The sequence below is a fragment of the Aulonocara stuartgranti genome (assembly GCF_965226115.1).
Source record: "Aulonocara stuartgranti genome assembly, chromosome: 22".
NCBI classification, from domain to species: Eukaryota; Metazoa; Chordata; class Actinopteri; order Cichliformes; family Cichlidae; genus Aulonocara; species Aulonocara stuartgranti.
This window is the reverse complement of record NC_138957.1, coordinates 33883008-33897491: the sequence shown is the minus strand read 5'-3', so window position 1 is coordinate 33897491 and position 14484 is coordinate 33883008. Positions and strand designations below refer to the sequence as shown.

The 14484-nt window shown below is 42.1% G+C and overlaps 1 protein-coding gene across 3 annotated transcripts in view; it reads right to left on the bottom strand.

Moving 5' to 3' along the window:
- Positions 1-4874: 4874 nt before the first annotated feature.
- The window catches only part of grin2da (glutamate receptor, ionotropic, N-methyl D-aspartate 2D, a), a 264679-nt gene continuing 255069 nt past the window's right edge, over positions 4875-14484 (bottom strand). For 2 of the 3 annotated variants that reach the window (XM_082520396.1, XM_082520397.1), the window contains exon 19: positions 4875-13081. In XM_082520396.1, coding sequence (XP_082376522.1) covers positions 9914-13081 — 3168 coding nt within the window. In that variant the 3' untranslated portion in view covers positions 4875-9913. The remainder of the gene's footprint in view (positions 13082-14484) is intronic. The other variant, XM_082520398.1, reaches the window with a different exon arrangement.

The window sequence follows — 14484 nt, the reverse complement described above, 5'->3', positions numbered from 1 at the left end:
AACAAAGCAGGAAAATGTTTGAACACCTTGGTTCGTTACCCAAACACTGCACTTATAGGATAGATAGGAGGCTCAGTCATATGGCTGAATTTATATGCACGTTGCTGCAGGGCACTTCCCACCAAACAAATGAACTTCAAACCATTTTGCAAACCTGTTGCTCAACCCAGAAACTGTAGCAAAGTGATGTGTGCTGTTTTTAGATTTAAATATGCTTCACTCATAATTTTATCTCAGTAGCTGACTTGCAATATTTTGACTAGTTTTCTCTCTCATCTTTCTCCATTTCATTTTTTCTTTGCACAGAAAAGTGGGAAATAGGCGACTTCTGTATGAGGTCACACCGCATCTTTGTCAATGCTGATAAATCTTAAACCCTTGTGACAAGTATGTCTATCTCTTTTCTTTCTAAAATGTATTCATTGCAACTTTTGCAAATTAAATTGTGAGTTGTCATCATGTCTAACGCTGTTTTCTTTTTCTCTAGTTAGAGAAAGGATACTGTTATAGTTACATAAATATGTATTAAGGACATAAATCAGTGTTATCACTAAACATTTGGCCATGGTTCATACTCATAGCTGTCTGTAAAACAACTGTTTTGTTTACAGACTTCATGTCACAGTTTTCAGATTTGTTGTTTGTGTATTTATTGTCCCTTTTTTTAAAATAATTTTTTATTTCACTGTACTTCTGAGCTAAATTTTTTTTTCCGCCAGATTGACTGCCTGCCCCACAGTGATTACTTTCAACTGTCTTGTTTTCCACTTAGCTCTGTGTGTATGTTCGTGTGTGTGTGTGTGTGTGTGTGTGTGGGTCCACTGTCTTCTTCCTCTAGACTTTGTCAGTTCATCAGTATTCCCCGGCCGTTTTCCCAGCCTAGTTAATCACCTGCATGCTTTTTATGATCCTTGGCTTAAATTCTTTTCCTGTTTATCATTATTATTACTGTTATCTTATGTTTATTTTTTGGATGACTTATTTTGGATTGTACTGAATCTCCCTTTGAGCTTTGTGTATACCAGTTTTTCATTAAAACCTGTTTTTGCTGTTTGTTACATTGCTTCCTCATTTTCGGTCCACTCAGCTGAACTTGCAAACATAACACAGAAGAATTTACTCCTGTTCAGCTACAAGAGCACCGAGGTTTTCATACACAAATATTAACTGATAACAGATCACTCAACCAGCAATTAGACCAATTAGAGCTAAGGTCAGACCATTGTGCAAGACAATTTCATCGTGCTTGGCAGTGTAAAGTTGAATCAAGTTGAACCAACACCAGCACACAACAGTTTCAAGGTTTTAAAACATCCATCCCTCCATTTTCACAAATGCTACCAGCTATCCAAAACTAATGTTTTGCTTGTGAAGCGATAGTGTCAACCTCTCTACATGCTGCCACCCACTCACTTTTTACCCCAGTTCCCAATAAGTGGCCATCTTATTGATGAAGTGAACACTTTCAGTCATACATGTATTTCACATGGAAACCTTCCAGATAGAGACTGAATTACTAATAATTAACCAACTGGGTCCATGTTTGATTTTGTCCTTTTTAATATTATGCCCTTATGCAAAGAGGCATTGTTTAGATTTTGTTTAGAATTTATTTGCATTGGTTGTTTTTTTCACCTTAAGCTGGGCACATACACTATGTGGGCAGACTAAAGTACTTCAGCATGCCTCTTTGAATTCAGATATTTTCAGTCAGGAGTCCTATAAAATCAAGCACCTGAACATGCAGTCTCCCTTTACAATTATTTTTGAAAGAACAGGTTATTTTAAAGAGCTTACTCAGTTTGAATGCGGTACTGTAAAAGGGTCCCACCATTGGTTTAGCTCTAATTTCTTGTTTCCCAGATATTCCACAATCAGCTATACATGGTATTCTTGCAACATGGAAGCATTTAGGAACCACTGTAACAGGACATTTTAGACAATACAACATTACAAAGAGGTTCACCAATGCACATAGCATGTAAAAGTCGCCAATGATCTGCTGACTCTGCTACATGTCAGTAGATTGCAGATTGAAATCATCTGAATACTGTTTTCTTCTCTTTCCCAGTTCAAGTGCATAATTCTAGCTATGGTGGGTGATGTGGCAGCTTTTTAGTCAGAAAATATTCATCAAAAATATTACATTCAGACTGTAAATGATGATGACTGTGGCAACCCAGCATGTTTTTCTGCATGTTTCTGTGTGTTAGAGCCCTGACATCAGCTCAGGAGATGAGGCTAGAGGTGAGGAAGAAAAAGGTGACATTTTATTAGGATGGCAGTAGCATTGTCTCACTATTTCAGGTTTTTATACCTTTGGTGAAGGGGACTCCATCTCCAGCTGTAAAACTGAGTCTGAAGGTGCACACAAATTTAAATGCCCCTCCACAGCAAACACCTACGGCTTCACCTCTGTTAGTGTTTCACCTACTTGACCAATCTCTAGCCACATTACTAAATGTGATTATTCAGAAGGGAGATGTCATTTCCTGCCACTATATTCATATGGTGAGGCAAACCCACTCTGATGCATTTTTAATGTGTTATTTACAACTTTATGGAAATGCTACAGTTTGATGGAAATTATAATTACACACTCATCTACGTATATTTACCAGCCCAGTATCCTTTTTTTCTATTAAATAACCCCCAAAATTGCTAACAGTGCCTTTTAACAACTAATGCATGAAAATTCTGCCCATCAACAACACAGCAAATAATAAATGCCTTGGTCTATTGTCACTATGTGGGTTTTCACAACATAGTCTTGCAAATGTTTCTCAATAAAAGCCATGGTGAGAAATGAAGGGTGTCTGTTAAATTGAAACAAATACAGAGAGTGCTTTAATTCGTACACCAAATCCAGTAATGCTGCTTTTGATGCATTGTTTCAAATAAAGCCCTGCTACCTTCTGCAACCCTTATTTTCTGAGGTAAAAACTGCACAAACTACATGTAGTGCTACTGGATATCAGTGAGTGTCAATCAACGGCTGCAAATACTGAACTTAAATTATGACTGGCAGCGATTCGTTCTTAAGAATTAATAATAGAGCTTTTGCATAAACAGTGCAATCGAATATGTTATGCAGACTGGAAGCAGTGAATGAGTCCAACTGATAAAGACCTAAACTGACGGGGCTTGATCAGTCCAACTGCATTCGTATTTTTATCGGAAATGTTTGACCTTTGACCTGATTTCACTGATGAAAAAAAGATTCCTGAACTGCTGAAATCTGGTGATGAGTGTTAATGCAATTTAATATTTATGAAAACAAATCAAGATGTCTCATAAATATGACACTGAGTGCTTTGCGGGGGAAAAGCTCCATCTTGATTAACTGTAACTGTGACATTTTACGACCTTTCACAGAGGAAGTTATTGAGTTGGGGGGTTGTAGACACACATGTATGCTGGTTGGCACCCCACGAGAGACATTAAGAGGAGGCATTAATCAAAGTGCACAAACACTTGACAGCAGAAATTTAGTGCGTCGCCTTTGTGTGTGCTTTCCATTTACAGTCAACACATTTGAACTCCTGAACCTGCTGTCTAAGTATAGGACTGCAAAACGTCAAACAGAAGGAGTATTAGAAGGCAATTCCTGCTGAGTGAGAGGGAGAAAGTGTGTGTGCTTTGTGTGGCTGATAATATGACTGCAATATGTTTCTTTGAAGGATAGCAAGAGACGGAGGTGAATAATGTGTGCGAGTGTGTGTGAGAGAGTGATTTTTCCATATCTGCTGTGCTCCTAAAACAGACAATGCTCTGTGGTGGCCTATTGTCGGCAGAAATGACAACTGCCTCTATCTTGTCCTGCAGAGAGTCACTTCTCCGCTTCCTTCTACATCTCTCTTTAGTCATCTCTATCAGCATTGGTGTCTTCAACTGGCACTTCCCTTGTTTTCTTCATTGCCTAGTTCTGTCACTTGTTCTCTAACTGATTTACTTTATCTTTGCCTTTTCTCCCCCTCTTTTCCATCATTTCTGTTGCATTTAGCAGGGAAACGTCATTGGCCTTCTTGGATTTTTGCCCTATTATCATTTCCTTGCTTAGCTCTACATGCGTTAAACTGTGTTAAACTAGCCACCACATTGTTCATTACTTATGTCTGAGAGATCAATTTTCAATTCAGTTTCATCCATCCATTCGCTTCCGCTTATCCATTTCAGGGTCACGGGGGGTGCTGGAGCCTATCCCAGCTGTCATAGGGCGAGAGGCGGGGTTACACCCTGGACAGGTCGCCAGTCTGTCGCAGGGCCAACACACAGAGACAGACAACCATTCGCACTCTCATTCACTCCCGCATTCACACCTATGGGTGATTTAGATTTTCCAATTAACCTATCCCCACAATTCAGTTTCAGTCCAGCATTAACCAAGGTGTTGGGTTACAGTCACTCTGTCTGCAGAAGATACACCAAGAAACTGCTGTGCATTTCACTAGCATCATGTATCTCTTATGCAGAGTTCTACCATGCTGACCTCTTACATGTAAAATTCAAACAAACACACATGTCACATGACAGGCTAGTTAGCCTTCCTAGTTTATCTCAAACAACTCACGCACACACAAAAATCCACCTGAATCTAACAAATCATTCCTCAGATTTAACCTACCTTTATGATTTTTTTAAACATGTTGTCAGGGTAGAAATTCACCTAGGTAGACTAACATATTTTCCCACCACTTTTATCATTTCGTTACTAAAATGACTTAAATGATACTAAAAATCGTGTTGTTTCTTTCCTCACCTGGCTAAGAACAAGTCTTTTCCCTTACATGTTCTGGGGCAAGCATCAGCCAAGATCCTCGAATGTCAAGAAAAAATAAAGCTGAAAATAAAATCAGACCATTGCTTCAGTTCTTTATTAAAATCATTTTATTTTTGTCCTGCTTGCAGTACAGCACAGTATTGTCATTATCCCCACTGGTGGTAGATGTGGCTGAAGCAGAGGGATGGCAACATCTAACCACATCTGTGCGTGTGTGTGGTGTGTGTCTGTGTACACATGTCTTTGCGTGTGTGTGAGGTGCTGACAATAAAGTGCAGCACCACCAGCCATCAACCCATACAGTCACTCAAAACAGCAGTATTATTACAAGGCCTTGAGACATTGTTCAGAGGCATACAGGCAGAAATTGTGGACATCCTCCCACTGCAGGCTAAAACTGGGCTTGCCAGGGCTCAGGAACAATAAATGCAATAAATGTTAGAAGCTTTAAATACACTTAAACACACTTTGGAATATGAATATATCAGTGTCCATAGAGGAATACTATACATTGAATGCATCTTAAACATGTAAAAGTATAAGATGTTCTACATTTGGAGCCTTTACTTTCTTGTTGGCAAAAAGTGGCGATATCGTTTATGTTGTCTGAAAATATGATGATCAAAGTAAAGCCCTGGTTCGACCATTTTTGGCCTTAGTGGAAACCACACTAGCAGATTTGGCTCTGCCCCTGACATGTGTCGTATTAGCTTCCCCAGTTTTGTAAAATTAAGAAAGAAACTTTGTGTTTGTTGTGTGTAACTATTTTTTTCCTTTTTTTTTTGTTTTGTTTTATAGCACAGCAGCTTGGCAGATACAACACACTATGTATGGATATCAAAGTCCTTATACAGTATTTACCATATAGGTTGGTTGGCAGGGGTAGCTGTGCATGGTTCGTATAGCAATACAGCTACTAAGAGATGCAAAAGAGCAAAGGAGAAAAAAAAGAAGCCTGTGCTGCTCGCTACATTGTTTTTTTAAAGAGGTCACCTCACTCTACACTAAGGTATAAAGTCATGGGTCTGGAGAACCCAAAACAGGGTCAAGAATGTGACCCCCGCCTACACAAGTGAGAGTTGTGGTAAAAGCTGCTGTATCCATAAAAGGTTTAATTAGTCATTAATCTGTAGCCCAAACCAAAAATAAAGGCCCCTCTGGGTAATCAAACACATGCCACCACTGCTACAGTGACACGGTCGTAAGACACTCACGCACCCCTCCATGTTGTCACTTTGATGAACCCTTAAATGTTAGCTACAGTACATAGCTAATGGAGGTGGATGGTTGGTCTTAAGTGAGCAAAAACACAGTTACATACTGGTCTCTGTTTTCACTGGGCGCTAAGGAGCGGTGCAGGAGTTTCAAGACAAGGAGAGACGGACAAACGGACAAAAAAGACACACTCATTGAGATAATACCGTAAATTTAGTTGACAAACTTATATAACATAGATTTTAATCTTGAAATATAGTGTCATATATATATTTAGATATGCTTTTTTGATGAAATAAATATATCCACAGATACTCTTCTTCTTTTAAAAAACAGACCAGCTTTACAGCGGCAGACACGCACTGATGCAATGGATCGACATGAGGACAAAGAGGAAAGGGGAAAGAAGGAAAGGCCGGTGGCTCATTTTTCTAATGAAACACCCAAGCTTTGTATTCACACCGCTAGCAGCTGCTGTGTTACTGAGCTAGTACTTTAGTGTAGGAGTGTAGCAACAAGGCTTCTGCACTCAAATTAATGTTCTTATTCCTAGCATCAATAATACCAGTGCTATTTACACAACTGCACTGGCAAAACTGAACACCGAGTGCGAACATTTTCGAAAAAGTGACAGAGTCTAAAAAAGACATGCAGAAAGGGTAGTGGTGATACCAATCAACAGACATTTGACCAGTTGTCTGAGCTTCATATACAGTGTTAGAGTTTTGTGAACTAATTTTATTTTTTAACTGACTGGTTTTTGGTTTGTCATTCATCATTTAGGCACAAAAATCATTTGGCTTTTGGGAACAGATCATGGTTTGGATCAAAATATGCATGCATGATGACAAAGCTAACCCTGCAGGCTGAACAGTTACGCTAAAGCAGGGGTGTCCAACTCCAGTCTTCGAGAGCTACTGTCCTGCAGCTTTTAGATGCATCCCTGCTCCAACACAGCTGAATCAAATGGATGGATTACCTCTTCAGCCATCACATTTGGCAAAGGCCTGATAACAAGCCTTTCATTTGATTCAGGTGTGTCGGAACAAGGGTGCGTCTAAAAGCTGCAGGACAGGAATGGAGTTGGACACCCCTGTGCTAAAGGATAGCCAGGGCATTCAAGTATGATGCATTCAAAGAGTTCTGATCAAACGAGCTGGGAGTGAAAGCGTGCTCGCCAAACAAGATTAAAGTATTGAGTGTGATTTTTGGCAACAAACATGAATTGCTTGCGATGTGAATGCACAGAAACATATTACACTTCATGCTTTTCCAGCTTTCACTTCAGTTATGTTGTTGCTGCTGATTGTAATAAGTACTGAACTCTATAACTTGATGTAATACAGTCTCACGTTTGAAGAATGGAAATCTATAATCTGGTGTAAGGAACTTCCCTGTGGTCTGTGAAGATTATTAACACAAAGTAATTATATACTTTTTTTTATTATAATGAAGTGGAAATGAGAAACAATATCCCCAAATATTAAGATGCTAAACAACAATTTTATTTAACGCTACCCACCGCCACAAATATATATATATAATATATATATCTAGATTTTTAGTTAAAAGAAAGTCAGACAAACTCTACACAGCAAGTTCATGTTAAAAACACAAGTTCTTTTTTTGTTTTCTTCAGCTGAAGTAAATTATGGCTCAGATGCAGTTAGAGGCAAACGACATGAGCTGACCAGACGAATGGGAAAGCTGGCTCAGTCACCTTGACCAAATGAAAACACAAACAGCATTGTGCCGGCGGGTCTTGCCTATTTAATTGTACTCCGCTGATGTCCAGTGTCCTGATGCTGAATTCTAATGTTGATGGTTCTAACAGACTACTCTTGCTAAGTGCTTGACATCGGAGTGTAACTGCTGGTGTCAGCTCGGTAATGGATTAAAAAGCTATAGCTCTTGGTTACACATTTACAAGGTGAGAAATACTTAAAAACAAACAAAAAAAACAATATCACAGGAGGTTCTACTGTGTCTTCTATACACTCAAACCCAACACTTTCTCAAACCCTGCTATCATAACAACACAGCCATAATCTCTTTGACATCAAAACGGCACTTGTACAAGGTCTAATTTTGCTCCAATAGAATCCTTGCCTGACCGTCCTGTCCACACATGTTGACTAAAACTTCATAATTTACACAAAACATATGGCAGGAGCAATTAGCATAAGGCTATAAGTATTTATTTCCCTGCATCTTTGCCTAACAATCCGTGTAGCCCCATGTAAAGTATTAGACTGATCCATCGTGCCACGCAAAACCTGGATTGCTAAGTTTAACACAAGCAAACAAAAATCAAGTAATTTCTAACCCATAACCCATTGCAGCTTCGCTTTTTCAGTAGCTTACCTTACCAGGTTAGTACAGCGTTGTTTATGTCAGCAGGAACTGAGCTCTGTCACTAAACTGTCAGAGATGCTACAATTTCCTTCTTAAAGTGTCTTAATTGTTGTTGCAGCACACTTGTTTAGAGGCTGACTTTACATTCAGTCGAATACAGGGAGGAAACGGACACTCCATTGTCGCAGTTAGGTAGTTGAGAGAATGTTTCATTTGCACCCAAGCTTGAGTAGTATGGCACAGTGCTTACATTGTATTTGATTTAATACGTGTCTTGATATATAGAACACCATCAATAACAACAACAACTACAACACAGAAGTAAAGGTTTTTTAAAGAATAAAGCTGTGACATGAACAGAGGGTGAACAAGATATTGCTCAAAACCAGGATTGGATGAAGTGACTTTTTAGGCTGCACATGTCATTGGATGTAGCTTTATGTGAGTGTGTGTGCGTCCGTGTATGTGTGTGTGTGTGAGTGTTAGCATGTGTGCATATTTTGGAGATGATGGAATACTCCGCAAGATAAAAGGAAACACAGCTGCTAACGTTGTACAGATTGATGTTGAGCTCTACTTAAGTTTGGCACTCAGCTTTTCATTAAGCCAGTAGAATATCAGTCACAGTTGACTTACCCTGTTGTCAAAAATACAAACACAGAAAAGCACAGACACACAGAATAATCACATCAAGGAGAAGAGCCAAGAGGGGAGGACGGGAGAGGAGATGACAGGAGAGATGACAAGGTAGACATGTGAATAAGGCGGGAAAGGAATTGGAAAACACATTGAAAGAATAGAACAAAACAATAAAAATAAAGGGGATAGAATACGTTGGGGAAAGGGGGCAGTGGTGTAAACTAAAGAAAAACAGCGGACACCGGAAAAGACAAGGTGGTTACCACCCTCCTCTTCTTCTAAGCAAGAAGGTATTGATCATACACAACAAAGGTGCCTCAAACGGGCGTCACAGTTCTGCGGGGGTGTAAACAGTTTGTTAAGGACAACGAAAAATAGGGAAATAAGGGATAAGCGATTTGTGTAAGAAAAAAAACAACACAAAAACAAAAAGCAAGAAAGTGTTCTGTTTTAAAGGCTTCTGAGAGCAGCAGGTATACAGTACTACAAAGTTCCTGAGCCCTCAGTAAGCATTAAGAATCCTATGAATACAAACTACTGCTCTGCTTCAACATCCAAAGCCCTTTACTTTCTAGAGCAAAGGATTCTCCTTCGTTTGTACCACTTTTGATGTTTGATTTGCTTTCAGTGTCTTGGTTAACTTACTTCAGAATGCAAGTTGTTACTGTGGTTGTAGTCTTTCACATACTGAGAGGAATAAAAGGAAGTAACAAGAGATTGCTCATGTTTTCCTTTGACCTACCCCATTGGGTTTGTTTGGCTTTCTGGTTTGTTTATTTGTGCAGAACTTTAGGAAAGGGCTCAGTGCGTATGCTGTACTGACTTGGCTTGGCAGCATGTTTGCTGCTGGGCAGATTCAAATCCAGTTCAACTGCTTTAGCCTCGAAGGGCTCTCTCTTATGACTTTTGATACCTTGTTGAACTTCAGACCTCACTCTCCACACTGGAGAAATGGGCAGAGCCCCTTCGGGAGCAAAGGCTCTTGGTTTTGAGGGGTAAATGAGGGGACTGAGGAAATCTCTGGGGCTGGGGTACAGAGCGCAATCTCTGGTACTGCAGTTTGGCACTTGCCGAAGCCATGGACGAGGCTTGGGGTGCCCCTGGTGTTGATGAGACCACAGAAGGAGAAGATACAGAAGAGGAAGGAGTAGGTGGAGGAACATGTATAGAAAGAGATGAGGAGGGTGGAGCTGGAAGGGCAGGGAGCGGAGGTGGCATGTTAGGGATAAGTGTTGGAGGAGGGGAAGCCTGTCTTCCTCGATCTCGATCCCTGTCTGTTCTCTGTGTGCGCTGCTGGATACTGAGGTTTGACTGGCTGCCAGATTTTGATGGATTCTGTGACCGATCGGGTTTGGACGAAGATGAAGAGTCATGTTTCGACTTCATGGGACCACTAAAGCTCTGGCAGTGGTGGTAAAGCTCTTCCTGGCTTTGTGAAGTTACGCGAGCCCATTTGGAGGAATGGGAGTGTGGGTGGTGTCTCGGGGAGTGACAGGAGGAACAAGCAGCGTGCCCTCTTCCCTTATCCTTTGATTTGCGCTTACTCCTCTTCTCATCCTGTATGTGGAGCTTGTCCACTGACCAGTATCGTCGAGGAGGAGGTGGCGTGAGAGGAGGTGGGGGCCAGTGCGAACCTGATCCCCACCCTCGCTCTCCTCCCCCACCTCCACCTCCCCCTGATCCCCAGCCACTCTCCGCTGTTCCCCACCTCTCTCCTCGCTCCAGGAACAGGTCATCTCTGCTGTTGATGCTGCCAGCTTTTTCCCGGGAAGGATAGGTACTGAAAAACCAACCTCCCCCTCCAATCCCTCCCACTGCTCTACCTTCGTGATCTTCCCAGTATCTCTCAAATTTCCCAAACTCCCCTGAAGAACCGTCATCATCAGAATATATCCCGACTACCTTATCACGTTCACGCTCATCATCAGACATTGTCCTTCCTCCTCCACGCCTCTTCACATGCTCTGTTTTCCTCCTGTCACGCTCCGAATCTTCTTCTTCATCATCCACTTCAGATTCCCACTCATGGAAGGACAGCCCCTCCTTGGAGTGCACCTCCACTCTTTCATTCCGTCCCAACAATGGCCTCCTCTCTCCTTCTACTCCTAGAGCATCCCTGTCTGAACTTTTACTCTTCCTCCTTTTAGAAGAGGCAGGCAACAAGGGCAGGAAGGCAGATGGAATGGCATCAGAGGATGGGTTGCCCCCTCCCCAGAACTTGACTGATGTAGAAGGCTTGCTGCTCGAGCTGTGATAGTGCTTGCTGTTTCTTCGCCGGTGGTGTCTTTCCTTTCCTCTGCTGTCTTCCCCATCATCCCTGGTTTTCTCTTCTCTTTCTTTTCGCTCATCTTCACCTGGGATGTTCCATCCGTAACTTCTCACTGAGCTCTCACTTTTTTTCCGAAAGGACTCTCGCCTCAGTGCTGGGTAAGATGGGAAGTCTGGTGTTCCTGATTTGAGTTCCTCTCTTTTTTCAGGATCCCCTCCTTCCTGCTCTGACCTTTTCCGGTCTCTCTTCCTCATCTTATCATCTTTCTTCCTCTTTTTCTTTGCTTTGCGCCGCTTTCGCTCCCTTTCTCTCTCTCTCTCCTCCCTCTTCTTTTTCTTTCGACCTTTCTTCCTTCTCTTTTTTTCACGCTCCCTCTCTTTGTGGTGTCTCTTCTCCTCTCTACCCACTCCTCCTTCTCCTCGGCTTGTTGCTCCACTTCTCCCTCGGTCTCTGTCACCCCATGATGCCCACCACTCCTGTAACTGGGCCAGTTGGCTGCCAGTCCTCTCTCTACCATAATCTCTTTGGGGCCGTGGTTTGCGTGGTGGTACTGGTGGAGGTGGCGGGCTGCACGGCAGTGAGCGCGATGACATTCGGCGTGATCGAATTTTCTTCCTCCCAAGAAGGAGGCTGGACTCCTCTGTAAGGAGATCTGAGTCATATTCATCATCTACGATAAAATCCCGATCACCTGCTCGATACCGAAAACTAAGCGAGGAGTTGTAGGAGCTGTCACTTGAGCAAGAAGAAGGTGAGTTTGAACGAGAAAGTGACACTGAGGATGAAGAAGAGGATGAGGATGATGTGGAAGAAGAGGAAGAAGACGAGGCACTGGAACAAGACGAGTAGAAATGGCATGGGGACGAGGGAGTGGTAGGGGTGTGTGTTGGAGAAGAAAGAGGGGCAGGAAGAGGTGGAGGTGGAGGGGGACGACGTCCTCTTCTTCCACCTCCATCACTTGCTCCATATCGCCCACCTCCTCGCCTCCCCAGAGGGAGGATGTTCTCATACAGGGGACCTCCTGAGCCTTTTCTTCTTGTCTGAGCTAAGCTGCCTCGTCGCCAGAAGGGAGGCCTTCGTGGAGAAGATGGGATTGGTGGAGGAGGCTTGGAGATTAGGTGCCCCGGGCCTTGTTGGGAGCCTTTAGGAGGTAGCCTTGGCATACCTGAGGCCTTGGGGCCTCGAGAATTGGCTTTGGGAGTCTGCTGGGGGCCCCCTGCCTGTTGGTCCGAGTTAGATCCTAGCCCCTCTGGATCAATAGGACCATAGTAACGCTTATATTCATCTAGCCCTGTGTCACCTACTCCCACTGCTCCACCTGCAACTCCTCCTTGCAGGCTCCAGTGCTGCCCAAGGTTTTGTTGATACTGCTGCTGGGCCTGTAGTTCAGTGATCCCACCAGCTATCCCTCCAACACCAACGCCTCCAGAACTGCCTGTGCTCACAACCTTTTCTGGCTTTGGCCTGTTCCAGCGATCAACCACAGCCAGTCTGCGGTCATGTCGAGGCAAGAAAGTGGAGCAAGGCATGGGGCCCTCTAGTAAGGGACTAGTTGAGGGACCAAGAGCCATTGCTGAGTGTCCAGCAGTTGGCGGAGACCCAGGCAACATAGTGGTATAGGTCTGCCCTGGTTGCTGTTGGTGGTGCTTCTGCGGTTGTTGCTGCTGCACCATGGCAATGGCAGTTGTGTTGTTTACTGTGGCTGTAACAAGGTGTTGTTGGGGTGCACTAGGCATGTTGGTCACGGTGTGGTACTGGGGCAAAGAGCTTTTGCTCCCTCCCGGTGTTGTCTCATCCTCAAACTGGCAGCAACTGTACATCCCCTGGGTGGAGAGATAACAGAGAGATTGTAATTAGACCAGGAGGCTGTCAAGTATGATAAGAAAGAACTGTGTGTCTATGTGTCAGAGACAGAGAGACACAGAGAGCCTGACATCCCCAATTTTGAAAAGGAAACCCACAGAGCAGCTTTGATCTGATATCTTTACAAACCATGTGAAAGCTATCCACAGAAGACTGTGTATGGATGAAATACAGTACAGCAGGACCATGAGTTCAACCTTTACTAGCATTCTAAAAATCAAGATCCATTCTTCAACCCATTTTCAACTGACACTAAACAATGTGTTTTTGTACATTCGACAAGTGTGAGAGACACATTTTTATAAACACACTTCTGTTGATGGTAAATGTATCGTTACAGACCATAAAAATAGAATAATAGTGTTAATGAGATACTGCATAGTGTTATAAAGAAAGTCTCTTTCAGGCAGCTGCTACAGATACCTCACAGAGCATGAGTTAAAATTGCCTGCATTGTAACTTTTTACCAGAATATTATTCAGACTGAGAACAGGTTCAAAACAAATGGATTCTATTCTGTAAATAACTAATTTTCCTTTCTCTCAGAATGGTGGGAATTTGCTGTAGGTGGTTTCCAACTACCTATTGTTTTCTGCGCGGTCATATCTCATCTGAAGAGAGTAGTCAAAGAGTACTGCCCATTAAATATTAATGAGTTTTGGGGAAAAAAACAAACACAACTTTGGACTGAGTTTACCAGGCTTCTGGGATTGTCAATTTTCCCACTATGAAACCAAACAAAGCTTTCAGCAAACAAAGTGTCACTCAGTTGGAACAGGACTATGTTTTCTCCAAAAGCACTGTGAAAATCAATTGAAGAGAGCGCTATGTGCAAGTAGTATCCAGCTTCTGGAGAGGAGTCAAAACAAAGGGGAGAGCAGAAGCAACAAAAACTATTTTGTCACTGAGCAATAAAACAAATGGTGACTGAAGCTTCATTTAACTGAACCGCTCTTCTTTCCAGCTGCCAGTTTGGTTACTTAACTGAAACTAAACACAAGCTTCATGTGTTCACACTGCTTATTTTCCCAATGCACAAATTAAGATTAAAATATTTTCTTTGATCTTAACTAGAGGAGATTTCAGTGGCAACAAAAACAATTCTGCTTCTAAAACTTTGTGTAGATTTCAATTTTTCTGCCATGTTATTGTAAAAAAAACTGTCCAGAAAACAAAAAAGAAAGATTTTTTTTGTACTTATACTTAAACATGGATATAAAATTAAATCTTGATATTTTTTTCTCATATTAAATATTTTGGACTACCTTCCATTCTGGCTAGAAAATATCAGGACAGAAAGGCTCACTTTCAAATGTACTGCTGTTGTTATTTTCTGTCATTTGAGCAGAAAAAAAAGAATAAA